We start from the raw sequence: 27,259 nt of genomic DNA, 5'->3' as shown, positions 1-27,259 counted from the left end.
AGGCATATTTGTTTAATACCCATGCTGAAACTGAGGATGTCCTCTGTTTATTATTGTTTGTTACATTCTTTGCACTGAATAAAAACTAAACTCAATGGTGCAACAGCTGGCCTGCCATTGGGCCCCATCACTGCTGTTTTCTGGCCTTTGAGACCGTCTGAATCAAATGTTGCAAAAAATACAGAAATTCAACTTGGTAATGAACAATCTGCCTCCTATCTTTTCTGATATTTAGTTTCTGTTTATATTAAGATCTGTTTCAAGCACTACATGAAAACATTTGGAAACAAGCCACTTTGTTCAAATACCAGTAAGCATGAAAAGATAAGTACAAGATAAAGAAGTGTCACATTTCTGGCTATAAAACTTCCTGCAATATCAACAGGTAATGTGCTGCAAATTATTGCCTTGTACAAAGAGATAAAAATGACTAATCATGATATTGGATAGTACATTAAGCAAATATTTTAATGTACCTTCATATTATTATCCATGTTAAGACAAGCATAATTGTTACATATGGTAGGTACCCTCTTTAGTTTGTCTATTTAGTTTTTCCTAAATTCTTCTCATCTAAAAGGATCAAATTAGAGGTGGAAAATTATCAAGTTCTGCCACAGAACAAGGTGTGTACCATATAAGTAACAATGCATTGCCATTCACATAAACATTGAACAGTAGATTCTATTACACCATACATAGTTTCCCATATTATAATCCTTCCAATGTATTATCTTATAAGATCTTCCACAAGTTTGTGAACATATTAACATTAATAATCACCACACTATTATAGAAATAATATAAAACTCACCCTGTGTCCCAACGAATCCCTGGAGTTCCCCAGGCAAAGTTGTATGAGCTTTAATTTTCACAGCAGATCCAAAATCTCCCAGCTTTAAGCAATTTCCTTCATCAGTTAAAAATATATTTGCACCTTGAATAACAAAAACATCATATCAATTAAATAACAGTACATTAACTTATTACATGCCAATGTGTTTTAAGTTTATGTATTCTTCTGCATGGATTCATAATTTTAACTACCTAGGTAACCTAGTTTCTAAATAATTATTTACTTCTTCATTGGAGGACAGCAACACTAGTACAATCCCTTGTTTGGTCCAAAGATTGACCTTTCTAACAGAAACCTCAATATTGACACTAAAGGTGACCCCTTCAAATATTTTTTCACCTTAGTTCAATGCATATATCTATGACCCACTGAAAGTACTACAAAACTAGATTTCAACAAGATAGATAAAACACATGGGGATAAACTAAAACATGTGCTGCTCTTTACACTAAACACTAATGTACACAGATTTGAACCCCCAAATCAAAATGAACAGCATTAAATGTGAATGCAACAGGAAATATTTAGGCCAATGGAAAAGACTCCTAAAAGACAGATTCACAGACCACATAGGGTACAAACGCAGGAAAGGAAGTTCTTCTGGGTTGGCCAAACACATCATTGAAAAACAACCACCAATTACCACAGGATTGCGTTTTCCTTTTGGCAGGTTAAAGGAAAAATAGACTGGGATGTTAAGGAAGGGGTGCACATGATCACGAACGCAAACAATCTCAACGACAATTTATGTGGAAATCCTTATTTACCATGGTACAACACAGTCAAACTTAAAAACCCTTCTTCCTCAGCCAGCAATCCCAACAAGAACTTACCAACACTGCAATACCACAACAACATCTTCCGGCATCTACACAGCGAGTAGTGCCAGTGGAACTTCAACCACGTCCACTTCGTCTTCACTCGACCACCGCTAATGATGATTATGAGATGGAATTGAAAGCTTGGAAAAACATTTAAAGTATTTTTTTATCGTGCTGTTTGTGTGTTTTGTGTTGATTTTAACAAGTATGTTGCAGGCATGTGACGTGAGAAGATTTTTACTGGCAAATGATTATATCAACCATGAAATGGAAAATCATTCATGCCATGGTGCAGTAAACATGCTCCACTGTTATAAGAAGACAGAAATGTTTTCCCATTTCCATGTCTTAACCTGGATTCAATGCTGAGACTAGAATTTTGGAAAATCTGAGAAAGCAATAATGTCAATACCACAATGTACTTACTCTTAATGTCCCGGTGAACAATCCCATGCTCATGGAGAGTGGACACTGCTTCAAGCAGCTGCCGGGTGAAACGCCTGATTAACTCCTCTGGCAAACCATTCTGAGTTGCTGCTACCAAATTCTCCAAGGTGCCTTCTGCACAGTATTCCATGAAAATCAACATCTCTTCCTAAAATTACGAATTGTATTCTTTACAGTTAATGACATTTTAAATTTTTAAAAAAAACAATTAAACTTCATGCTACATTAGCATGCAATGTTAATTAGACTTTATCCATCAACTAGTGCTCCTATTTCTAACTATTCTAACACTATATTTGAAGAGAGCACATCTTCTTTTGTCTTCAGGTGAATACATTTTCTGTTGCTGGTGGTTGTGACATACTGTAGGTTCATTCCCCAATACTGACAAAAAATAAATGCTCGCTTGAAGACAAGAGAAGAGGTGGGTGCTCTCTTGAAATACAGTGTTAAATAGTTAAAAGTAGAAGCAATGGATAAAATCCAATTAACATTGCAAACTAATAAAAAAGCATTGTCACTAATATTCAGAAAAGTATTTAGTGTTTTTTACATAAAATGTAAAAATTATGATACAGTCACAGGTTTTCTGTTCTCAATCACTTGCTTAAATTTGATTTTATTCCTGCTATTACATTTCATTTGTTTTCTATGGTTGCTATTGTAGGTTATACATTGTTTGAATTGGGAGTTACGAAGTTATTGTTTCATGTTCACATAGATGATAAAGTTGTCCTTTTCAAATGGTCAAGTTTCATCAAATGGTTAGAGATATAGAATTTCACATTCCACATCACCGAAAGAAGCCTTTCTCAAGTCGACAATGGGTTTACCAAGATTTTCAGTACATCTGCAACAGGGGTGCCCATCCCCCAAAGGCCGTGGATGCATCAAAGTCGTTCATCAATCCCCCCCAAAGAATTGTTCATCACACACACAAATATAGTTTGGATAAAAACACAGTAATGGGTTTTTGTTTGAGTGCCGATAATCTGATTTTTTAAATTAAATTTTCGAAATTCGAAAGCTTTACATTAGAATTGTGAATCTTCTATATTCCATAATATAGCATAAACAAATTGAATGATAGGAAGATTTGGGCTTATAATCTGCTAATATTTTCTATATTGTTAACAGCAAGTGTAAACGTGGCCTAAGTAATAATCCATATGTTAATTTTCTGACCGAATGTCAAATTAGAAATATTAATGTGTGTTCTTTCACGGCAGAAAATGTTTATCATTTGTATTGACATATCTCGTTTAACAACAATGAAAAGATCAAATCTGTTCTTTTAAGTTATGTAATGTGTTCAATAAGGTTCAAGTTACAACGGGCAATGATTCGAGTTTCGATTTTATTAACAGAGATGAATCTTTGTCCTCATTCAATTTTTTTTTTTTGTTTTGCTGCAACGTTGAAATTAGTTAAGCTCTGATATTGGGGTTGTGCAGATAGACATTTATTGTTATTTAGTTTTTGGAAATGTCACAAGTTGTGCTGTGCGAATTACGTCATGCCATGACAAGTGAGCATTGACAAGAAGATATAAAAGGAGATGCAAAGCTTAGTTTGCACGCATTCCATCAGCGTCGGCTCTACGAAAAAAATATCTAATAACACTTGGGAATAAAGATACATACATTCGCCATGTAAATTTATACTTCGAAGTTTATAATGATATGGGACAACAGGTTAGGATCGGCCGAAATCCTTTGAGGTTAATGACACCTGCCTATTGGACATGCATTTGTCACTGTTGACCCATATGTTTTCATTCTTATGGATAAGTGTTAGAATTTCAGATCTTCGAATTTTATTTTGGCCTTCTTCAAAATTTATTCAACATCGATTTAATTAGGCAAGGAAGCAAACTTATACATGTAGTGCAATGTCTTTCGTTTTAATAGACAATGCCATCATTGGCGTGTATCTTCATGCAAATCTCAGCCTACTAACGTTTTTCAATCCCGAGTAACCAGTAGAGTTCGTAACTTACATTCTGCATAAATCTTGCCCATATTGAAATCTATTCATGACACATTTTGTCGCAATACTGTAGGAAGGGGCACGTACCTAAGTTTTTGTTTGCTACTGAATGGTAGACCGTAAGCTTCGTCTTCCGGGACAAAAGTGACAGGGTTCTCTTCCCTCGTACGGCTTCCTCCTAGTGACACATGTAGCTACTTCCTGCACATATATTTGGATTTTTCCATGAAGACATGCAGCAAATTAGGATTCTGGGTTCATCGAATCTAATATTCACAAACGGGGGATTCTGTATTTTAAATTAAGGACAATTATGGATTGTACATTGTTATTGAGTGTAATATAAGCTTTCGTATGTATGGAAATAAATCATCTTCTGGACAAAAACGAATGAAAAGAAAGGTCAAAGTAACCTCCCAGATGATGCAGTTACAAATTCTTTAACGAAAAGAATCGTTGATTTATTTCATGCTTCACCAATATCTCCCTTAAAGTCTCAATAGTTTATTCACCGCCCGTACCTGAGAGGGGTCAGAGTATCCCATTTAGCAGTCTGTTTTAGCCGAGGTGGAATTAGAACATTAATGTATTGGACGAAAAAGGCTGGCTAGGGTTATCATAATTGGCAGCTGAGTGTGTTATTGAAGGAAAATAGAGAGGAGTGAAATGATATACGGTAGATGAACTTCGTCTACAAAGCTAGGGCCAACCCTCGTGTATGAATAAGCGCGCATAACAGCCATAGTAAGACTCACAGGTAAGACGAGCAGAGCCGCGCTCGGTGTGTAAGAGAGGTTGAGTTGACAGTAGCGTCGAGACGTTGTCGCGTCCATTCATCAGCTGCCGTGCGACCGAATCGGTTGTGCATTTTCGCCTGTGCCTTAGTGTAATTGCCTTTGTATATTGGGTATTTGATGTGTGGGTACTGCAAGTCGCCATCGTGACACAGTCAGTGTATTTAACAAGCATTTAGGTTTAATTGCAAGTAATAAACCTTCTTCAAAGGTAAGTCAGCAATATTATTATTTATAACATGTTCTGAGAACTCAGATTGGCAATTTTGTTAGCGTTTCTTATGAGGTAGAAATCCTATGGAAAGAAACATTACACATCTCATACCCATAGACACATATTGTTACTTATCATTGCTTTTCTATCACTTTCAGTTAATCCTGGTGAGAATATGATAATTCAATTAAATAAATAAAAACAAATAACACAATCCACATTTGCAACTTGAACCATGAAAATTTGGAGGTGGAACATTACAACAAGCACTAGTGTTCAGCCATTCATCATTAAAAGGCCATTATTGAATAGAATTTACCTAATATTTCAGTAAATCCGAAAGAGGTCAACAAAACATTTACAAAGAAGTTTAGATCTCAACAGCTAAACATACTGCTTGTAGGCCATAATGTAGCTGAATAGTAAAATTACTCACCCTGTGGATTTCTACACCATAGTATCGCACCAAATGGCGGTGATGAATTCCCTCAAAAATTCTCAACTCTTCTGCAACATTTCGGATAGTCCGGTGATCATTTGGCTGCAACTGGATCTCTTTCATTGCCATTAGCTCTCCTGTCTGGTTATTAACAGCAGTGTATACTTTTCCAAAACGTCCTTGGCCTGAAATATACAATCAGATGACAGCACAGACAGAACACAAGGATTGGGCTGGAATTGGTTCTAAATTCAAAAACTGATATTCACCAATATTCTCCTTAATCTAGATATCCAATGGGGCAAGTAAAATGTGTTCTTAACGTTCTCACTGTATATTTCAATGTAGGAGTCTTAGGCCAGTCAACAAGAGGGTCCAATAAGGAAAAAAATCAGGGAAAGCTGGAACAAATTTTATTATCTTCCTAAAAGTGTTCTTAAGAACATATTAATTTTGAACCCCTGTACCACCCTGGATTTGGGCGCCATCTTTGAAAAATGGCGCCCAAAATTATTTTTTTGCAAATATCTCGCTTGGAAATAATTTTACAGCAAAAGAGGATATGAAGAAAAACAATCTACATAAAAAGGTTCTGTACATTTTTCTTCTAGGATGAGCCGTTTGGGTGCTAGATGAGTGAGAAATTTTATGTTTTTTCCCCGCCCAGTTTTTGGAAGTGCGGAACTCATGGAAACATATTTTACATGATGTTTTGTAGTATTTATCTTCTATAAAACTGGACTCATTACATTTGTTCTTTCTCATAGAATGTAATTAATGGGTTCAATTGCTTTTACCGTTGTATGCAGTATTTTATAGGAAATAGTTTAGCATCACCTGTGTGCAAGAGATAATATGTTTGGTCTGAAAGAGAAGATAACGCCAAAGAAACATATTGACTTGGTCCAAAGAGGTTATTTTACAATAAAATGCCCTGGTTTAGGTTCGATACCTGGTGGAGGCAAATTGCACAGTGTTTTGGAATGCACTTTAAACTGTAGGCCCAGTCCTGATTGCCTATCTGTGCATAAAGTAGACTTAAAACAACAATTCAAACCACAATAACATGATCAGAAAAATTTTGGTCTGGGATCTGGTCATATATGACGAATGAGCCGTGTTGCGCTCCATCAAGAGTTGTGGGGGATGGTAAAGGAGTGACCGACTCAATGCTAAGTGAATTTTTGGCATGCCTACTTCTTTACAGATAAAATAGATGAGCTGCATGTTGATGCACTAAAGTCTCGTATATCAAGGGATAAGCAAGACTTTCACTGCTTTTGTCAGTGATTCTCATATCACCCACCATTCCCTGCTTTTGTTCCCTGGTATAATGCCAATAATTACAGGAGTAACAGGGAATAAGAAAACTAAATTCTTCTGATGCTCATGATGTTGGAATGTCTTCAATGTTGAGTATCGTTGGAAAATATTTGGCAAATGTCAAGTTTGAACGAAATAACAGCGGTCACATCTGTGTCACAGTGAAAATCAGAGATGTGTTGTATCAAGTTGATCCAAAGCTTTAACTTAAAATAACATTTTAATAAAAAAAATCACAAGAAGCCTTCTCTTTGTACCACTCTCTGAAAGTATCACAACAGACCAAGAAGCTGCACAGCCAGAGCTTCTTCGCATTGTATCCTGTAAATGTCTTATGCTGCACAAGGGTACTTGTAGCTGTAGGAAAATTGAGCTAAAGAGCTGGTAGCTGCAGTTGTTCTTCCCCATCATGCAATCCCGTTCCCTCTCACTCATTCATTGTTCAAGTCTTCACGAGTTCTACTTGCACAGACACTTGTTTTCTTGCGCTCGCTCCAGAGATTCCTGAGACAGAGTACAGAAGATGAAGGAAGCTTTCAGATGGAAGCAGCACATGTCCCTTGGAAACCTACATTAAGAAATAAATGTATCCTTTTGAACTAAAGTGACACGGCAAACTGTACATGTCGCTCCAAGTGGGTCGTGTTCTCAATACCGTGCACCTCACCTGCTGTTCGCGCATGCATAGTGAATATTTTCCTTTACACTAAAAGGGGGCCGTGTCATCACTTCGGTTTGAAATCCCTGGGTAGATTGTGGTCTGTTGCTTTCCCTTCAATCTGAAAGCTCACGATAACTGTGATGATCTTGTATGTGTCCTTACAAGAATTCTTGCTGGTAGAAAGAAGACAAGGGATGGTTTGGTTTCTAACAGTAGCAGAAATAAGGACATTATATGTTCATTTGTTTTATATTCAATATTACAAAATTATTGTTTAATTAATAAACATATATTAACATTTGGAAATACATTTTCAAGAAAAGTCCTTAGAACATTTAGAATAGGTACCTTAATAAGAAATAAGCCCTCAAGTTATGGTGCAAAAATGTATCCTTGTCTTTCGCTCTTGCAAAGTGGAGAGGGAAAAAAAAGTGCAATTACTCGCCCCACTAAAACCCTAATGGTGCTTCCTAGAAAAAAATGCACAGAACATTGTTTGTGGAGAATTTTATGTAGATTAATTTTTGTCATAACCCTCTTTTCCTGTAAAATGCTTTTCAAGTGAGATATTTGAAAAAACTGATTTTGGGTGCCATTTTTCAAAGATGGCGGCCAAATCCAGGATGGTACAAGGGTGTAAAATTAATATGTTACTAAGAATACTTCTAAGAACGTAATAACATTTGTTCCAGCTTTCTCTGATTTTTTTTCCTTATTGGACCCCAAAAGCATCCCTTGTTGACTGGCCTATCTAGTCAGTAGGAAGATTAGAGTGACTGAACCAGGGTTTGATTCCAGGGATAGATCATATCATGCGAGAAATTTTCCAACGTTGTCCATGCATATAATGACTCCCGAGTTCACTAGACTATATCAGTGTGTACCTGTGGCAACCTTAGGGGTGTACAAACAACTGGAGCAAGATGCTGATCACATCATTTTGACTATAGCCAAGACTGAGAATATGTGGGACCTTTCCTTCACACCTCCCTTTGTGCAATGTTCAGAGATTAGTTTAACTTATGTTTATTAATTTTGTTTCGGTCCTGGCAATCCATGAATGATAAAATTATGAGAAATTTTACTATAATCTTGTAAAAATTAATATATGTATATTTCAAAAGCAAAAACAGCATTTTGATATGGTATAGTATGGTATGGTATATGTTAACATTCATCATAATTTGGACACCTATGAGGAATGTAATTAGATTGATGCTTAAGCATATGTTACCATATTTCACCGCATAATTGTCGCACCCTGTTTTTTCAGTCCAAAAATTGGTTTATAACCTTTCATTGCACAATCTTCGCATCTGCTTGTCGATAACAAAAGCAATAATAGTAGCACAGAATCTTCAGATACAGAAGGTTAAATTTTGTAAGTCTGCACTCCATATATATATATATATTGGGGGGAGCAAGCAATTTGTTTCTTTGGGTGGTTTAAAATCCTGGATAGATGAAAAGAGATGGTGTGACCCCCTACCCCTGAAATGCCTTAAAATGACAATAAATGGCAAGTGCCACGTTTGACCTCAAAGCCAAAGTGTGTTGGGAGCGATCGTCCCCACCCTGAGACTTACACAACTAATATGCCATCAATTAACACAATCTAAAAAATAAGCAATCACCCCAGACTAGGATGGCCACACAATCTGGATAATCCGAAAATCCAGATAATTGAGATATCTGGATAATCTGAATGCCCAAACAACTGGATAATTCGATATTCGGATAAAACAGATTTAATGAAGGATTTGTGGAAAATACGTACAGTGAAATACGAAAATGGCAAATAAAAAAAAGAATATAAGGATAGCCCATAAAACAGATAAACGATAAAACTACCCGGATATTGCACACATTCGAATATCCAGACATTCAAGATAATGCGGACAATTCGGATATTCAGATAATCCGGATGGGAGCTGAGGTGGTCTAGTCGGTATGGCATCTAACTGCCATGCGGAAGACCCAGGTGCGATTCCCAGGTTGGGCGAAATAAGGTCGGAATTCTTCCGGCCTTGTCCCTGCATAAAAGTTGCTCTGGGACTCACCCAGCCTCAAATCAATGGGTAAATGGGGCAACCATGGGGATAAAGGCGGCCGTAGCGTGGTGCTGATTACACACCTCCAAATGAACGAGATCGAGAATGTGTGGGGCCCTACCCCACATCCTCTAAATGTGCCTTCATTGAAGGGTGCTATATACATGGGGAACTTTACCTTAGATGATCCGGATAAATCTTCTTTTGACATGTACAAAAGCGATCGCCCACTGCCCACCTAAAATTAGGCAATCATGTCCTCGGAGACACGTCTAAAACTATTTGAGACGTTTCAGACCGAAGCGACACGCGACGGGCAGCAAGCGACATGTGTCGCTTGGTTACGAAACTTCAGAAATAAATGTAGCCGTTCGTACCGAAAGTGACACTACAAGCTACACGTGTTACTCGCACTTTCTCATTATCGTGTATCACTGAGTTTGTTTTTAAGTCCACTTTATGCACAGAAAGGCTAATCGCGACTGGGCCTGCAGTTTAAAGTGGGATCTGAACCACTGAGCAATGCGCCTCCACTGGATATCGAACCCGGACTTCTCTTGATTACAAGGCGACGTTTCCAATACGCAACCCCACCGGGGAGGCCAATATCGCCTTGGTTTGGTACGCATGTGCTGTGCAGTGAATGTTTTTCCACAGACTAGATGCGACCTTTTTGTCGCTTGTCACTTCTGTGTGAAACCGTCGTCTTGCTTGTCGTGTCGGTCTTAAAGTCCCATATATCGTCAATTAACGTAAGAACTGATGCCTAAAATTAGACGATCACCCTTAGCGATACCCCTTCAATGAACGTAGGCACTTAGGATGAAGTAATCCCCCCCCCCCCCTTCGAGAAAATGTCGTTAATCCGCCACTGGGTGAACTACAGCGTCGTGTTGAATCGAAATAGACATGTTTGATCTTGCGAGAATGCAATGCGCAGTACTTTCCCCGAAGCTCATCTTTCACGAAAAATTAAGATTCGCGTTCATGCGAGGAGCCCACGACGTCACAGAAGGCAGGAAGGCGGCTGTTATGATCCTTCCCGCGAAAGGGGTGGAGCGGGGTGCTTCGCTGTGGCCCGTCCCAGAGCTAGCGAACAACACAAAAACGCACGCAGCGTGAAGAGGCTCTCGCTAGCAGTTGCAGCGTCGGTTGGATGCTCGCTATGAAGTTTTTTACGTTGACTCTCTTGCTGGTGGCCGCTGCCGTCGCCGACCCGACGACAACCCCGCCGTTTCAAGCTCCACCGTTCAACAGAGGGACCAGTGGCGGAGGGAGGAGGAGGGGTCGAAACAGAGGCCCGGAGCCCGACAGCCTTGTTGGGCACAGCGAAGGAAACCCTCGTGGGGTCGTTCTCACGGATGTTGAGCTCGAACCGGGCATACACAATGACACTTCTCAGGTTAGTTACGGTAGCATTAATCCAAACTCTTGTTTTCCCCCTCCGTGGCAGGGTGGTTATCACAGTGCGCTAGGACGCCACGGGTCCCGGGTTCAAATCCCGGCCTTGAGCATGTGTGTTATGTCAATTCATCAATTTTATCTCACCCCCATCCACGCAATTAGCCAAAAAAGGAAGAAAAGCGACGCTATATAACAATACATAAACAAACTTTTATGGGATGACACTAAATTTTCCAGTGCAAGTGGGCCCTAAGGTCAATACGGACCTTACACTTACACATCAGTGTTGCACGTGGCAGTTCGCTTCTGTGATATACGTATTAATATCATGAAGGTTGCACTTGTTTTCTAAAGTTAGTTTTCAAGGACAGGTCAGTTTTGCGTGGACGTGCCTTAATGTATCTTATGGGCATATGGTGTGAGGAATTTCCCCTCTGGTAATCGCAACCCCCCCCCTCCTAGGTTGTAAGTTCTTGGCCCTTGGGGGATGTTATTATGTGTATTCCAATGCTTCCTAATAACTTAACGGAATTTCCTCTCACTTCCTATTGGAAATTTTTCAAATACCACACTGGGAATATGATTGAATTGTCTTTCACCATCCCTTGCACTCTTCGTTCCTTCTATTTGTGGCAAACACGATCTTCGGAACTGCATATGTTTACCATTATTCAATTGCGTAATTTCTATGAATAAATATGAATGACTGGTTTTGTCAAATATATGAATGTAACAATAATCAACTGTATGATTTTCATTTGTTAAAAGACGCAAGGGTACATAGCGGGGGTGCAGATATATGTTGAATGGTGCCTGCACACCCGCATCACTCTTGTGCAAACATCCCTGAATCAATGTTCTGTGCCCGATAAATAGGTTATACGTACGATTAATCCACTTATATGGAATTGGAAGGCTCACAGACACTTCCGATATAGAAAATCGGTAGGAAACAGATTGCTTGATTCACGGTTATTTACTAGCACATCTCAAGTTTAAGTTCAATTTATGCACATATGGGCTAATCGGGACTGGGAAAAACAGTTTAAACTGGGATCCGAAGCAGTATGTGCCTCCACCGGGTATCGAACTCGGGACTCCTTGATTACAAGGCGACGACGTTACCACTACGCCATCAGGGAGGTCTGGCCACCGAATAGGGATGATATGCCGTGAAAAGAACTTTTTCAATTTGAAGTTAGCGCTTTTCTGCAACGATCTTTACCAATCTCTTTTAATTAATAACGCAAATTACTGTGACTGGAATCAATTTATGTGCGAATTTTAGACAATCGTTTTCCAGCGGAGTGTGCCGCAAACCCTTCCAAACAAGCAGGCTTGAATTAAGATCAAAGGTAGTGAAATGTGCTCCGATCGGGAATCGAACCAGAGAGTTCTTCATTACAAGAAGACATCGCTAACTAACACCAGGGTAGAATGTAGACTTCACTAGGCTTGAATTACGAAACTCCTAACTACATAGTCCGCTTTTCAAACCTTCACAATCTAATGCCCAATCGCTGCTCTCGGAGAGACATGGATCGGAATACGATACTTCACCGATCCGGCTCAAGCTTTTTAGTGAGCTCCACATTACAAAGACCCCTCTCAAACTCAAAGGCACTCTTTATTCAACTGAAAAAAAAATGTACCAGCTGGCGTTGTATCAGCGTGTAGGATAGCTAATTAACTGCTAAAGTTCACATCTGTGGCAGCCGCAGAAAACCTTCATTAACCACGTCACTCAGCGTCGTTAACTGAACTGGGTAAGCAGCTGCAGTTAGCACACTAAGTCCGATCATCCTTTTCTTATTATTATGACCTTGTTTTCAAAACCCTTTACAAATTATCCAAACTACAAAATTTCATTTACAATTTTATTAGGGCTGAGCAGATACCACTTTGAACCGATGCCGATACTCTCATCGATTCCCACCGATACCGATACTGGAGTAATTCCCGATTAAAATAACAAAGGCTAGTTACTGACCGAGTCATACTAACACATGCCATCACATTCCTGTAATGACATTAAATAACTCCCAAATTATTCTCCTGTAGCATTACAACACTTTAAAATATCTTGCGACATTTTTGGTATATTTTTTTCATGTGAACTTCTTTCTAGACCCAGAAGATGCAAAGAAAGAAGTTTTTAAAATATTGCAAGAATTTTAAGTGTTGTCGTTACACCAAAAAATCGGTGGCTGGTGTCACTTCTTCAATTTCATGTAAACGCTATTCATTCTTATTTTTTGGGTTGAGAGAAGAGGAAGAAAAGCGACAGATATTAAAATAACGCTCATTTGGCCGGCTCTCTTTATGCCCTGGTCTTCCTTATTCTCTGGCATTTGCAATAAAAACAAGTCACTGCGGTATCCGCCGATACCATCACATAAAAGACTTACACAAAAGGGAAGAGCACAAGAAGAAATGGTTGAATCCACAACTCTCTCTCTCTCTCTCTGTCTCTCCGCTTGAACGTTTATAAACAAAACAAATTCCACATTCTTCATCCCTCTGAAGAACTCTGCAATCATCTGGCCCGGAAACGGCCCAGCATGATAGTAATGCTACTTTTAAAAACGTCCACCTTTCTTACCCCATGAGTGTGCGAGCAGGAATTGGAAATGAATGATTTATTTTATTTCCTCAGCCTTTACCACGTAGTTACATGCCTTCGAGAAGTTTGGGTGCAGCTTTCTCTTTCTTTACCCATACCCAGTGCTCAAAACATTTTCTTCAAAGCTAGGCGCTAGCTCTGAAAATCAGGTGCCAGGAAACTACCTACTAGCAATTGTGCATACTACAGAGTGTTTCATAAGTCGCACAACCCAAACTTTGAAAACGTATATCATGAAAACCGTAAGAGGTATTTACACCAGGTTTTCTGCACTAAACTAATCATGTACGCTATCACTGGGTTAATAAATTTATGTTAGCAATTGTGCATAGTACAGAGTGTTTCAAAAGTCGCACAACTCAAACTTTGAAAACGAATATCATGAAAACCGAAAGAGGTATTTACCAGTGGCGTAGCGTTATAGTACGCCCGTACGCCCGGCGTTCCCAGATTTAAAATTTCAAAAATGCTTAAATGCTGTGATTATAAAGTAAAACGTGACTAATTTCATATATGTTTGACCTTCATGGCATTATAATAGCTATTTTTCGCGATCCGCTTGCAACGCTCCACTCTCAACACTCGTTCTAGCATCTCTTTTCAATGCCTTTCCTGGCCGGACGCCAAGCAGGTTCAGCGTACAGGACTCTATATTCCTTGCTACCTTTCTGGAGGGAAAGCTTCGATTTCTACAGCACGCGCGTAAATGGGCTCTCTTACGCCAGCGTACGAGAGGTCTACCGTGATTGGTTCATGTGACCCTTCCTGCCTTCTGAAGCAGACGACAGCGGCAGAATTCCTACCCGGTTCTCCGCTCTTCGCGCTCATGCAACTCGTGCTATGTGATGCTACAATACGCAATATTGACTGACGTAACTTTACCAATCTCAAATATACTGCTTCTTAATGGCCACTGCATTGTATAATTTATCGCACGAACAGCGATGTGTATTAGAAACTAAAAGATTAACACAGTTTTTGTCAAATAAGTTGGTGAAGTCCTCGTGATAGAAATTCAGCCTGTGGCTGCTCTACCACTTAACCCGCAAAACTATTATTTTTTTATTGTATTTTTTCGTTATTATCTAACTACTTAATATTGTGTGAATGGAAATGTTTAGCATTCATTTGAAAACTCTTAACATCGAATGGTCTCTGGAGAAAATTATTTTAAAATGTTTATCAGCATTCTCAAGATGTAAAAAACAGTGGTCTGAATTACTAATCGGCACTGTTACGTCAATAGAGTGTACGATATTTGGATCATCCACTCTGCTTTCACAGTGCGCCAAGACGACAGAGGTCCCTGGTTCGAATCCCGGCGTGAGCACGGGTGTTCTTTGTCAGTGTCCCTTCATCAATATCATCACTCATATTCATATTCGCAATTAACCAAAAGTGGTAGAAAAGCGAAGTAAAATAAACCAAATCAATCAGTAGTTGGATCGCCCATAAAATGACGTCTACTGTTGTGCAGAGGCGCTTGTGATTCAGGTAGGTTTTTAATGACTTGCGTCATGCAGAAAGATATAAAAAAGGTATAGAACACCAGAGTTCAAAACATCTGTGGCATAGTGAGGCATCTAATTTTCTAGCTAAAACATGCAATGATGATGTTTTATTGAAAACCCAGCTTACTTCAGGCAAATAATACCTGTGGCGACTAATACCATAAGTAAATTATTAAGCAAGAAAGGGCCGACTCTTCCTTCGGACTTGGCGTTCCCACCCGAAATGTCCATGCAACGCCACTGGTATTTACACCAGGTTTTCTGCACTAAACTAATCATTTACGCTATCACTGGGTTAATAAATTGATGTTAGCATGTATCCAAATAAAAGCAATTACATTGTTTTAAAAAATATTGTTAATTTGCTGAAAACATCTGAGAATTGATTTTCAACAATCTGTATACCAACGTAGAAACTTTCAGCGAAAAATGCAGGTTCGACCAGTACTCGAACACGGGTCTCTGATATACCGTGTCATTGCTCTAACCACTGACCTACTGATTTTTCGCTGTCGCTGTTTTACCTGCGTGGAATCTTCTCCAGTGCTACCGCAACGGGATCTATTGGCTTTGCAATACAGTAAACTTCGACGTTGCCTGGTTCCTCTCAGCGTGGAGATGTTCATTATTGAAGATCAGGCACACACAGGAAATGTACTACGTAGAAATTTTCAGCGAAAAATGCATTAACATCTCTACAATGGGAGGAACCAGGCAATGTCGAAGTCTACTGTGTTTCAAAGGCAACAGATACCGTTGAGGTAGCACTAGCACAGGCAAAAACAGCAACAGCGAGAAATCAGGCGAGGCCAGGCCGGCTCAGCGGTTAGAGATATCGTACGGTATGCCCGAGACCCAGGTGCGAGTCCTGGTCGAGCCTGCATTTTTTGCTGAAAATTTCTGCGTACTACATCTCCTGTGTGTGCCTAATCTTCAATAATAATACCAACTCTTAACAATTTGTGGCATCATTTGTTGGTGTTTGACTAGTCGTAAAACAGTTGCTTTGTGAGGTACAGCAGAAGCAGGGGATTTTTCTTGGAAAACCTCTTGCACATGAGTGTAAGAATGAGTAGTAAAATACTCTTCAGCAATGCACACGCGCTGCTCCAAAGAATACGCCATGCTGAATGAATTAAAACAACAGGCATAGTAGCGTCGAAAGTGAGCGAAGAGAATTCAGTGTAACCAGAGGCAGACTCGGATTCTCTCAAGAGTCCAATTTCGGCACAAAATCTTGGATTATGATTTTTCACGTAAATGTATAGCCAATACTTAGGCACAAGTAACATGCGTCTGTTGACAATATTTCGACCTGCTAGCATTGCCATATGTGTCTCAAAAATGGCACTTTTTCACTCAATCCATAAAATCGCCAATAAAAAATCCATCAAATGTTGCACATGACCAATATTGGTCGCAAATGACAGATTGACATGGGATCAGACATCTAATTATGACACTTCGATAATTTCTTACGTATTTTTCTCATTCAAAAGTGCATTTCAGGAAAAATTTTAATGCTGCCTTCCGTCAGTTATTAATTTATCTAAATTTTCTGTCTGGAGAAAACTGATAATTTTAAGCATTGAAAAATATCTCAATGGATGAGACTTTATAATGCAGAAAACCCGGTGTAAGTATCTCTTACGGTTTTCATGATATACATTTTCAAAGTTTGGGTTTGCAACTTTTGAAACACACTGTATAAGAACCTGAGCATCACGGTATTAAAAAATCGCTAAATCATTCGAGAAAACAGAAAATGGGGTATTGGGGACAAAGAGGAAGAAATTATTACTGACTCTCTGGAATTTAACAACGTTGATTAAAAAAAAAATCTGTTAACTTACGCTGTACTGCAATTTGAACTTAGAATCATTAAAATTTCGTACATATTACAGCATAAGATCACAGTCGCCAGGCTGAAATTTTTACAGGATTTTTTTTAGCTCTGCGAAAACTTTTGATCTTGTCAATTATCTGCTTCCAAAGAGGGTAGGGGTTTGTCCAGCGTTTCTTGGAAAATGTATGTGCAGAACGTCTTGTGCTGGCCTTCCATTCTGTCACAAGGAAGAGTGAACGAACCTTCGAAAAGGAACAAATGTTGCTCTTGGCCGCGCTTCTAGCGACTCAAAATCAATGGTATCGGATGGTGTCGGTGGAAAAATGTCAACCGATACATAAAGTTATTCGCAAAAGCCTAATTCATGGTAAATTTGGTGCAAAATATCTTTACAGCCTCTTCAAATCATACTTACAACCTCCTAGATCGAAAGTTCTATAAAAACTTGCAATTAGTGACCACTGCTTTCTTTTCGTGAAAAAACAGGGCCGCCTTTAGGACCAGGAACATCACTGATTAAGGGGACAAAATTACTGAACATTGCCACTAAACACAGTGAAGATTTTAGTTAAGATTCATTCTTCCTCCAACGTATGTTTGTCGCCGATTTATCTAAACGTTATTGTTAAGTTTTTTGTACGATTATGAGTTTTTAAGTTCACTTTATGCAGATAGACTAATCGGGACTGGACCTACAGTTTAAAGTCGAATACGAACCAATATGTGCTTCCATCTGGTATCGAACCCGGTACCCATTGATTACTAGGCGACGAAAAGTGGCCTTCCCCACCTTTTGCCCTGAACTATCGCCTCTTACTGCTAAGCCTTGTCTAGCAAGAGAGAGTAAACTCTCCTTTCCCTCAGTTTTGGCACCCAATCGCCGCTACTGTAACGACGTTACCACTATGCCATCGAGTAGGTATTTCTTTATTGGATATGAATAGGAAGGTACGTGTATCTTATTCAAACAACAAAACATGCTTTTATATACCGTTGGATAGCCGACTGTAATATATTAATTAATATGCAACAGCTCAGAGTATAAACTTCTGCATTCGCAATTACACAAAATTGTGTTACGTGAGATCCACACACACGAATCAATGATTTGTAAAACTATGAATTAGATATTCTACGACAGAATTTCTGTAACAGAAGAGAAAATCTCGTCGCTAGTAACCGTTTGCACAAGCCCAATGCTCGTCCCCGACATTCAGAGCATACCAAAAAAAAAAAAAAAAAAAAACAAGACCCACGGAGGGCTATTCTCCCCTACCGAGACCTTCACCTCGCTTCCACGATGAGAAACCCAGACAGGCGACGCCAAGGTCACGTGACTGCTCCTCAGTTTTGCAGGAAACGAATCGCCAGACGGCTATTAATGGACATCGTATGTAATATAAGCTACTTTACTCACCATCAAACAGTTCGTGTTTTTATTGTTCTTTTTCCTCACGCGACAAAAACAGGTTACAGAACACAGGCACGTATCCAGAGGGGGGACTTAGGGGGCTCGAGCCCCCCCGAAAGTTTTAGGTTTACACTAGATAAAAAGAGGTTTTTGATTTCTTGTGGTGTGAAATAATGTGACAATAATTTAAGGAGAGAAATAATTATCGAGGCAAGACGGAGGATGTTCCGTAACTCTGTTATTGATAATAGCACGTATCCAAGATGGGGCACAGGGGGCTAGACCCTCTACCCAGGAAATTTTTCAGTTTACGTTAGATAAAATTAGCTTTTTGGCTTCTTAAATAATGGGAACATAATGTAAGGAAATAAATAATTATCGAGGCAAGACGGAGCATGTTTTATACCCCTGTTATAGTTAATGGCTCGAGCCCCCCCCTCCCTCAGGAAATTTTTCAATTTACACTAGATAAAATTAGATTTTTGGCGTCTTGAATAATGTGAAGATAATAAATTTATAAATCTGAGAGAAATAATTATCGAGACAAAACGGAGAGTGTTCTATAACCCTATTATTGTCAATAGTACGTATCCAAGGTGGGAATCAGGAGGCTCGAGCCCCCTTTCAGGATTTTTTTCTGTTTACACTAGATAAAACTAGGATTTTTTTTCTTGAATAGTGTGATGATAATTTGGGAGAAATAATTATCGAGACAAGATGGAGAATGTTCTATAACCCTGTTATTGTTAATAGCACGTATCCAAGCTGGGGTTGAGGTGGCTCGAGCCCCCCCCCCCCCAGGATTTTTTTATTTTACACTAGATAAAATCAGGTTTTTGGCTTTTTGAATAATGTGACGATGATTTAAGGAGATAGACAATTATCGAGGCAAGACGGAGAATGTTCTATAACCCTGTTGTTGATAAAATTGCACGTACACTTTTCTTGTGCTTTCGGTGTTCTCGCAGCGCACTTGAGCACTATGTAGATACTTGTCAGTATTTGGAAGATGCACAACAAAGGTAGCACCACACTTAGGGCGATTCGTTGTAATTTCTAATCTCTGGAAGGCGGGAGGGGGTACGTTCTTGAATGAGAGGAGGAGTCAACTACTGGCGATATTAACGAATCGTTTTATCTGCGGAACGTTCTAGAATATAATGAGGATATAAATACGCGGATTCAATTTTTTGGTTGATCTGTACAAAGAATCGGTTAATGAGATTTCAGAGGTAAGTGTGACAATTCATACAGTCGTTGGTGATCAGATCAGTCAGCGTCCTCTGATTGCTTTATAAGATATAGTGATTCGAAAATGAAGACATTGACGACAGCAGAATTTCCGGGGCCTCAGTGTAGTGCTAGTTTGGTTCGAGGGCCGAAGAGATCAAGGCCTCTCTCTCTCTCTCTCTCGTGAATATTTCAGCAGTACCGGATATTGGAGTGGTTTATTAAAACAGAAATAAACTGCATAGATCAACTGAAAAGCAAAGTTTTGAGTGATGATTTAGTTTTGCCAGAACTAAATTTCGTATATGCAGTCCGAGAATTTCATGGTATAAAAAAATACTTTTGTTTAAGCCTACTGGGTTCGAAATACATTCAAACACTTAACTACCATAAAGAGACAGCCGAAAATTTTATGAATGTCGAGAAGAGAAAGCAAGAAGATGTTGCATATGTAGACATTTTAGGCGGAAATTGCAGGCTCTACCAGGACCCAAATCAGGGCTCTACCAACTGAGCCACCTAGCCATCCTTGACTTCAACCGATTTTTCGTTAAAATGTCTACATAGTACATGTCCTGTGTATATCAAATCGTAAGGTGTTGCCTGTATAGTGAACAAGCACAGAAAATATAGGAGAGAGAAGAAAACTGAGGAGCATTATCACCGGTTGAGGATAATTTTTTCTGTGGTCAACAAGAGCTACTACTTCGAGGTGGCAATGACAGTGGCCTAATAAGGGAGATTTCACACCCTGTCGCCTGAGGATTTCACAAATCGAAATTAGGTTTGTGCGGCCTTTTGTGTCGCTACGGTGTGAAACGTTGCTGTTGATTGGCCCATTCCAATCGACATGTATCGCGTGTCCCTTTGGTCTGAAACCTTCCTCAGTCTTGAAAATCCAAGTCACAAGGATGGAAAATTAGGGTCTTGTTAAGGTTAAGTGTGAAAGCAGGCAGACGACAGCACCCTAAAGGATCATATCCAAACCTGCAGGAAGAACGCATCTTACTTCAATGTCCAATACGGAATGATAAAAACTTCTGGTGAGTTGATTTTAAAAAATGCCCGAGATAAAGAGAGGCGTGTCCAGGATTTTCGTAAGGGAGAGGGGGAATACTGGGTCAAATGGGGTTATTACCTCACCAAACCTCCCTTGGGTACGTCACTGGAGATAAATGAGTAAACATTTCATCATACTGGGAGACGAAACAGTAGATGTGTTGGGAACGGAAGGGTTTTCACTGTGCATTAATTGTTTCGTGATCCACCTGTATTTGAGAAGACTTCCTTTGTTTCGTGCCGATATATGACAAGACAGAGGAAGCTGTGACAGGCATTTTTGAACACTTGTGAGTGCTAAGGCCTGAATCTGAACAATTTGGTGGGTTTCGACTTTTATAAGAGCTGAAAAATGGGAGGACAAGACACGTTAGTGGTGTTCAGGCTCGAATCAGAGAGAAATATTCGAGAGCTGTCTGCGTCCAGTTCGCAGCCCACAATTTGAATCTCGCGTTGTCGAGTGGATTGTCCATCCCGTGCATGTGTAACAGCTTCGTAAAAACACTCAAAGACACCACAGACGTTTTTATGCCTGATGAGAAGAAATGGACAAACACACATACTGAGATGGTTCCGGCACACAATGTTAATGCATGGAAACAGAGAAGTCGAGTGGTAAAAAATGTTCCGATTTCACGTTCTGATTAAAATGACAGCCTTACATTGGCGACGATTTAGGGGATAGTTGCTCCCCATTTTTTATTTTCTTGCCTCAACATGATGGCCTCTTAATATTAAGCCTTGTCTACCAAGAGAAAGTAAACTTTGCTTGCAACGCCCTCCGCACCCCCCCCCCCCCCGTTATGGAACCCAATTGCCACCACTGGTCTTGAACATACAATTGTGAGGTTCTTACATCCCTTAAAAAAATGGTGTTGAGCCCCCCCCGAAAGGAAATCCTGGATACGTGCCTGACAGAACACCACGACAGTGGCGTATTTATGATTACACTTCGGGATCTATGTTTTCTAGGGCAGATAAAAAATTACACTTAGAAGGAGCGCATTTTGTTTGAGTTTATATTTTTAAGTCCACTTTATGCACAGAAAGGCTAATCGGGACTGGACTTACAGTTTAATACGAAATCCGAACCATTATGTGCCTCCACCGGGTATCTAACTCGGGACACAGTGGCGTGCCCAGGAAATGGCCCTCATTTTGCCATCTTCTCCTGTCTCTGACGTTACAAAAAAAAAAAAAAAATACCGTGGCTAAAGAGGGATTATGACCCCCACCATCCCCCCTTGGGCACGCCACTACCGGGACCCCTTGATTAAGGTCGCATTTTAGCCCGGCACCTCCAATCATTGTTTTAAATAAACAACATATAACATTAACGAAAATCGAGTGTGTCCGTAACAGAGAATATAGGATCCTTCTCTTGGTAAACAAAAAGTTCGTTTAAAATCTACTTTATACACAAATAGGCTAATCATGACTGGCGCTACTATCAATGCCAATACGCATGCGTCAACTGGACGAAATCTAGTGGCAAAAAGGGGGCGGAACAGATCAAGGAAACGGGTTCCGTAAAAATCACTCACGTTGCACACATGATACAATCGCCAGGGAGGGGGTTACGAGGTGTAAAAGTTATCACAAACGTAGCAAAAGGAGCGATAATAAACAAAACAACCGAAAGCATATAAACGAAATTCTGATCTGAAATCTACTGCGTTGTTTCGCGCATGTTTCTGCGTACTCCCCCTGGCGTGTAGATTCGTCCTCTCGAGCTAGTCTCGTCTTCTGCGATCGGACAGTAATACGTAAGGCCAGTGCAATATTTCCTCACCGGGAATCAAACCCGGGACCCCTTGATTACAATGCAACACAACACTATCGAAGGGGGAGGGCATTAGGAGTCTTGTGTTTGAATAAGGGTAAGATATGATTGTAATTGTTTCCTTTCATCTGTAATGTATTCAATTGCAGCAATACATGGTGTAAATGTGCGAGCAAGACTAAGAAAAAATCATTTATTTTATAGAATTCCATCGGCCCTGAAGTCATAATCACACAGGGAATACTTGATTTGATTTGATTTTTATTTAGCGCGGATTTATGCCACTTGTCAACGTCCAGAGAGGGGACAGAGGAAGCCACAGACCCCTGGAAAATTAAAGTCAACCAAAAATATTTATTTCACATATAATTTCATTTCTATCGCATTATAGTATGTGAATTATTGCAAGGGTCTTGCAGGAATATGGTAACTTCAAACTGAAGCAATGTTTTCTGAAGGGAGAACACTATTATATGGGAGAATGTGCCTCATTTGCCACCCGCCCCCCCACCTTGGAGAAAATACCTTGCTTGCCCCTTCCAGAGAAAAATCCTGCCATGTCCAGCTGCAACTTCGAACTAATCGCAACCATTTGACAGATGAAGGGGCACTCACAAAGAACACTCATGCTCAGACAGACTCGAACCCGGGACCCCTGTTGTTGTAGCACACTGTGCTAACCACTCTGCCAGACAGGTAAGCATGCGAGACTCGAATCACCAATATTAAGCACATTTTATGCAGCCCCCTCCAACACACAAACTAGTCTACGCATTTAAAGAGCGACCACAAACAAAAGAACCTTGGACGAAAAGTCTCCGCACACCTCCCTTTTCTTCGGTTCAACTCGGGCCATAAGGAAGCATGCACCACTCTGCCCCTCCCCTCCACGTGGGAGTACGGTGCACAGGAGTCACGGGTCTGCTCAGGTTTTTTTGCTTGTGGTTCCACTATAGATGGGGCAATTAGGAATTGAATCCTTATCGAGATTAGACAAAACTCGGGAGTTAACATTCGGACTGGTCTCAAGTTAGAAATGCTGGACTTGTTCCATCTCAATTAACAAGTATACACACTCGTTTCCAAGAATCGAAAATCATAAATACGTCATTGCATCACAATTATTGACTTCCACACATGAAAGTGGCATGTAGAAATCAGAAATTGTGAATTAAATCCTAATGCAAATTGGTTGAATGAAAAATTCTACTCTAAAGTGGGAAAGAGAAAGAGTTAGTGAAGAGAAGAATTTCAGCATACTGCAAAACTGCACACATTTTCGCTGATTCTATGACAGGTAGTTAAATAATACATTATAATAACAAATAATGAAGAATTCGAAATTTCTGGATTGTGTGTGTGATAAGATTTTTGAAGCAGCAACTTAAAATCTATGGAATTCAGTGGCGTGCCCAAGGGGGGGTTGAGGAGGGTTATAACCCCCTTTTCGCCCAGTATTCCTAAAAAAGGAACGTCAAAGGTATGAAAATATGACAAAATGAGGGCTGGCTACCAAGAAAAAGTGTATATAACCCCTCCATTTCGAAAATCCTGGGCACGCCACTTATGGAATTCTATTATTTTTACACTTCTTACATATTTTCCATGTTTTATTTGGAGCCCAAGGCCATTTTCACAGGTACCTCTTGCTGACCGAGCTGATTTTGAGCAAAATGCAGAGTTTCAATTAAATGAGTGTAGATCGGAGGCTAATTGCCCTAGAGAGATGAATGATATACCTCTGTACGCGGAATGAACCGGAGATTCAGACTATATAAAATTTATGCAAATTCGGCGTATATGTGGCGGGCGGAGGAGGAGAGAACCGCCAAAATTCCAAAAAAAGTACATGAGAGACAACATGCACATGGAAATTATCGCTGGCATATGAGGAACACAAAAATATTTACATTATTATCGTATGACCAATGTAACGTGAGTTCTACCCCCAAAAGGAATGGTCAGCACGCCACTGATTCAAGCTTCAAAATGCAGCATTACCTTGAAATGACTGTAGCTCAGAGGCTAATTGCACTAGAGAGATAAATGATATACCGTTGTGCGCGGAATGAATCACAGATTCAGACGATATAAAATTTATGCACATTCGGCATATATATGGAGGGGGAGGGGGAATCCCCTAAAAATATTTTTAAAAAAAAAAAATTGGGGTTTCCCCCCACCCCCCTGAAAAAAAGGACGGAAAACATTCCTTTTGACCTCGTGTACCGATAAACAAACTTCCTTCGAATGCAGTTTTCAGGGGTGAAGGAAACGCATTGCTTTAGAACAACAAAGCTGGCCTTCCTTTGTCGGCAAAAATTTTCCCTTGAAAAAAGATGCAAAAAGAAGTCTCCTTCTTTCCCGCCATTTTCATGAAAAAATAAACGTGCAACAATCATTTCTGTTAAATACATGTGTTAACAACAATATGAAAAAAGAAAATCGGAATTCTAGCCAAAAATAGCGAAGTTATAACGTAAAAACTACGACCTTGACAAAGTATCTCGATCGAGACGATCGGGCACCCGAGGGTTACCTAAAAGCGTCTCGATCGAGACGATCGGGCGAGGTTATAATAGCAAATAATGAAGAATTCGAAATTTCTGGATTGTGCGTATGTGATAAGTTTTTGAAGCAGCCACTCAAAATCTATGGAATTCTATTATTTTTACACTTCTTAAATATTTTCGATGTTTTAAATATTCTGTTTATAAGTCCACTTTATGCACAGATAGGCTAATCGGGACTGGGCCTGCAGTTTAAAGTGGGATCCGAACCACCAATGTGCAATGTGCCTTCACTGCATATCCAACACGGGACTCCTTGCATTGGAAGAAAATAATACTTAGAAACAGGGGGCCGTTGGTAAACATTCACCCACAAAAGGCATAAAGTATCGCCTGTTGTGCTCCGAGAGATTCGGTGAATGACATGCCAGGGAAATTTACCAACCCAACGTGAGATGGCCAGGAGGGTGCACATGGCTCCTTCCACTGTGACCATGACCATCCACAACTGTCTTCGGCTGCGGTGTGTTTGTAAGGCTTGCGTACACCACCTCCTCATGCACCACATTGCCGAATGCAGGATCAACTGCAGAAAACTCTATGAAATACAACTGGTGGGATTGAAATGGAGGACTGTGGTCACAATGGACAAAGCATACATTTACCTCACTGGCACTAAACACATTCGATCAAATACATACCATAACACCAATGGCAAGGAGTGCAGCACCTTTATTCACTACTTCTGGGACACTTTTCAAAGTGGCTTCAGGGTTGTCAATGGATTCAGTTATGCAAGGAAGTTGCTGATACGTAAGGTGGACAGAAGTGTGAACATACAGACATCTGTCGTTTGTTCAGAGAGGACACTGAACAGTTGCGCACCCATACGGACAAGGCATCAAGCCAAACCTGAACATCCCTCTGCTTTTATCAGAAAATGGAGAGGGAAACAGGGATGTGTGTTATCCCATTTCAGGACATTACGGTGAAAAGCCCTGATGAAAGTCTTATGAGTTTCTGTGCATTCAGACTCTTGGAACACGCACCCTTCCTGGTCTTTGAAAGCCTGCAGAGAGGAATGAGATAGGATTCCCCATGGCTGTTCTCCAACGTAGTTTGCTACAATGGAAACTCTGATGTAGGGTGATAGTTCACAATGCTGGTGATCCGATAGAACACAACTGGTGGTAGTATAGCATTTCATGAGGTCAGTACACCTTGAAAGTCGTTCGGATATATCCCGAACAACCTTCTGTATATACAATAAATAAGAACTGTTGCGGTAAACCAGGTCGAATTTTCACAATATACAACTGAAGTACCATTATCAGTGCTGGCAGTATCAGTATCGGCCAAAAGTTGTATTGGCTAAGACTTAATAATTTAATATGAAACAAATTCTCTGTTGTATCAAAAAGGAAAGAAATTGGAAAGAAATACCTTGCATACAAACAAACAACAAAACTCAGAATTTAAAGCTCATTCTAACTTCAGGTTTCAGATTCATACAATCAACCAACTTCCACAGAACAGGGTGAGCGGACATCTGATGATATACCAGGTCGAGCAGTGTTGCTTCTACAACGGCTGAATGATCGTTTAACAGCACTTCATGCTTTGGATGAACAACAACTACGTCGGCTTGAAACACTTGAGTACAGGTATGTGTACAAGACTTGTAAATAGGATGGATTTAAATAATAACTAAACAGAGATAAACCATATAGTTTCATATCATTTCTGTTTAAAGTTACTTTACACTATTAAAAGCTTGTGCTTTATCTGTTTCAGGCTAACCAAGATGGAGGTGCAGTCCCAAGAAAAGAGTGATGGCATAAAAGGGGTTTTAAGTGATGTGAACCGTAAGGTGCAGGAACTCGATTGGCAAATCAATAAGCTCGATACATTGTTTGAAGGAGTGAGGCAAGATCTGACAACTCTCAAACAGGGGCAAAATGAAATCAGGCAAACTACTGGGCCATCTCGACCATCTGGAGCAGGTTAGTATACATTTTACATGAGAATAATGACCAGATAAAAAATTTGATTAGATTTATTTGCTAGGTGTAAGGATACCAAAATTTTACATGCATGGCCAGTGACTGAGTTAATGCCTCAAAAATAATTTGTTTTCAATAAGTACTGATGTGGGTTACATAGAAAGTTAATGTAGGCCACATATTGGTTGCACGCTATAGTATGGATGGTCATGGCACTTTATTTTGAAGATGGTACAGAGACAAGACCTCGCACAGTTTCAGCCTAATTTCAAGTCGAAAATGTC

The 27,259-nt window shown here is 39.8% G+C and overlaps 2 protein-coding genes across 2 annotated transcripts in view; one reads left to right on the top strand and one right to left on the bottom strand.

Annotated features, from left to right (window-relative positions):
- Mekk1 (mitogen-activated protein kinase kinase kinase 4) overlaps positions 1-27,259 on the bottom strand; it is a 110,055-nt gene that overhangs the window by 16,103 nt on the left and 66,693 nt on the right. The window contains exons 20-22 of the mRNA XM_083123985.1: positions 5,558-5,745; positions 2,104-2,272; positions 815-937 (exon numbers count right to left, since the gene is read on the bottom strand). Of these exons, the coding sequence (XP_082980111.1) occupies positions 815-937; positions 2,104-2,272; positions 5,558-5,745 (480 nt within the window). The remainder of the gene's footprint in view (positions 1-814; positions 938-2,103; positions 2,273-5,557; positions 5,746-27,259) is intronic.
- Positions 10,695-27,259, top strand: part of LOC145989408 (angiopoietin-related protein 7-like) — a 31,165-nt gene continuing 14,600 nt past the window's right edge. Inside the window, exons 1-3 of the mRNA XM_083124748.1 lie at positions 10,695-10,997; positions 26,470-26,636; positions 26,767-26,975. Of these exons, the coding sequence (XP_082980874.1) occupies positions 10,752-10,997; positions 26,470-26,636; positions 26,767-26,975 (622 nt within the window). The 5' untranslated portion in view covers positions 10,695-10,751. The remainder of the gene's footprint in view (positions 10,998-26,469; positions 26,637-26,766; positions 26,976-27,259) is intronic.

This window comes from Lepisma saccharinum, chromosome 6, assembly GCF_977018435.1.
Source record: "Lepisma saccharinum chromosome 6, izLepSacc3.1, whole genome shotgun sequence".
Classification (NCBI taxonomy): domain Eukaryota; kingdom Metazoa; phylum Arthropoda; class Insecta; order Zygentoma; family Lepismatidae; genus Lepisma; species Lepisma saccharinum.
This window is presented reverse-complemented; position numbering and strand designations above follow the sequence as displayed.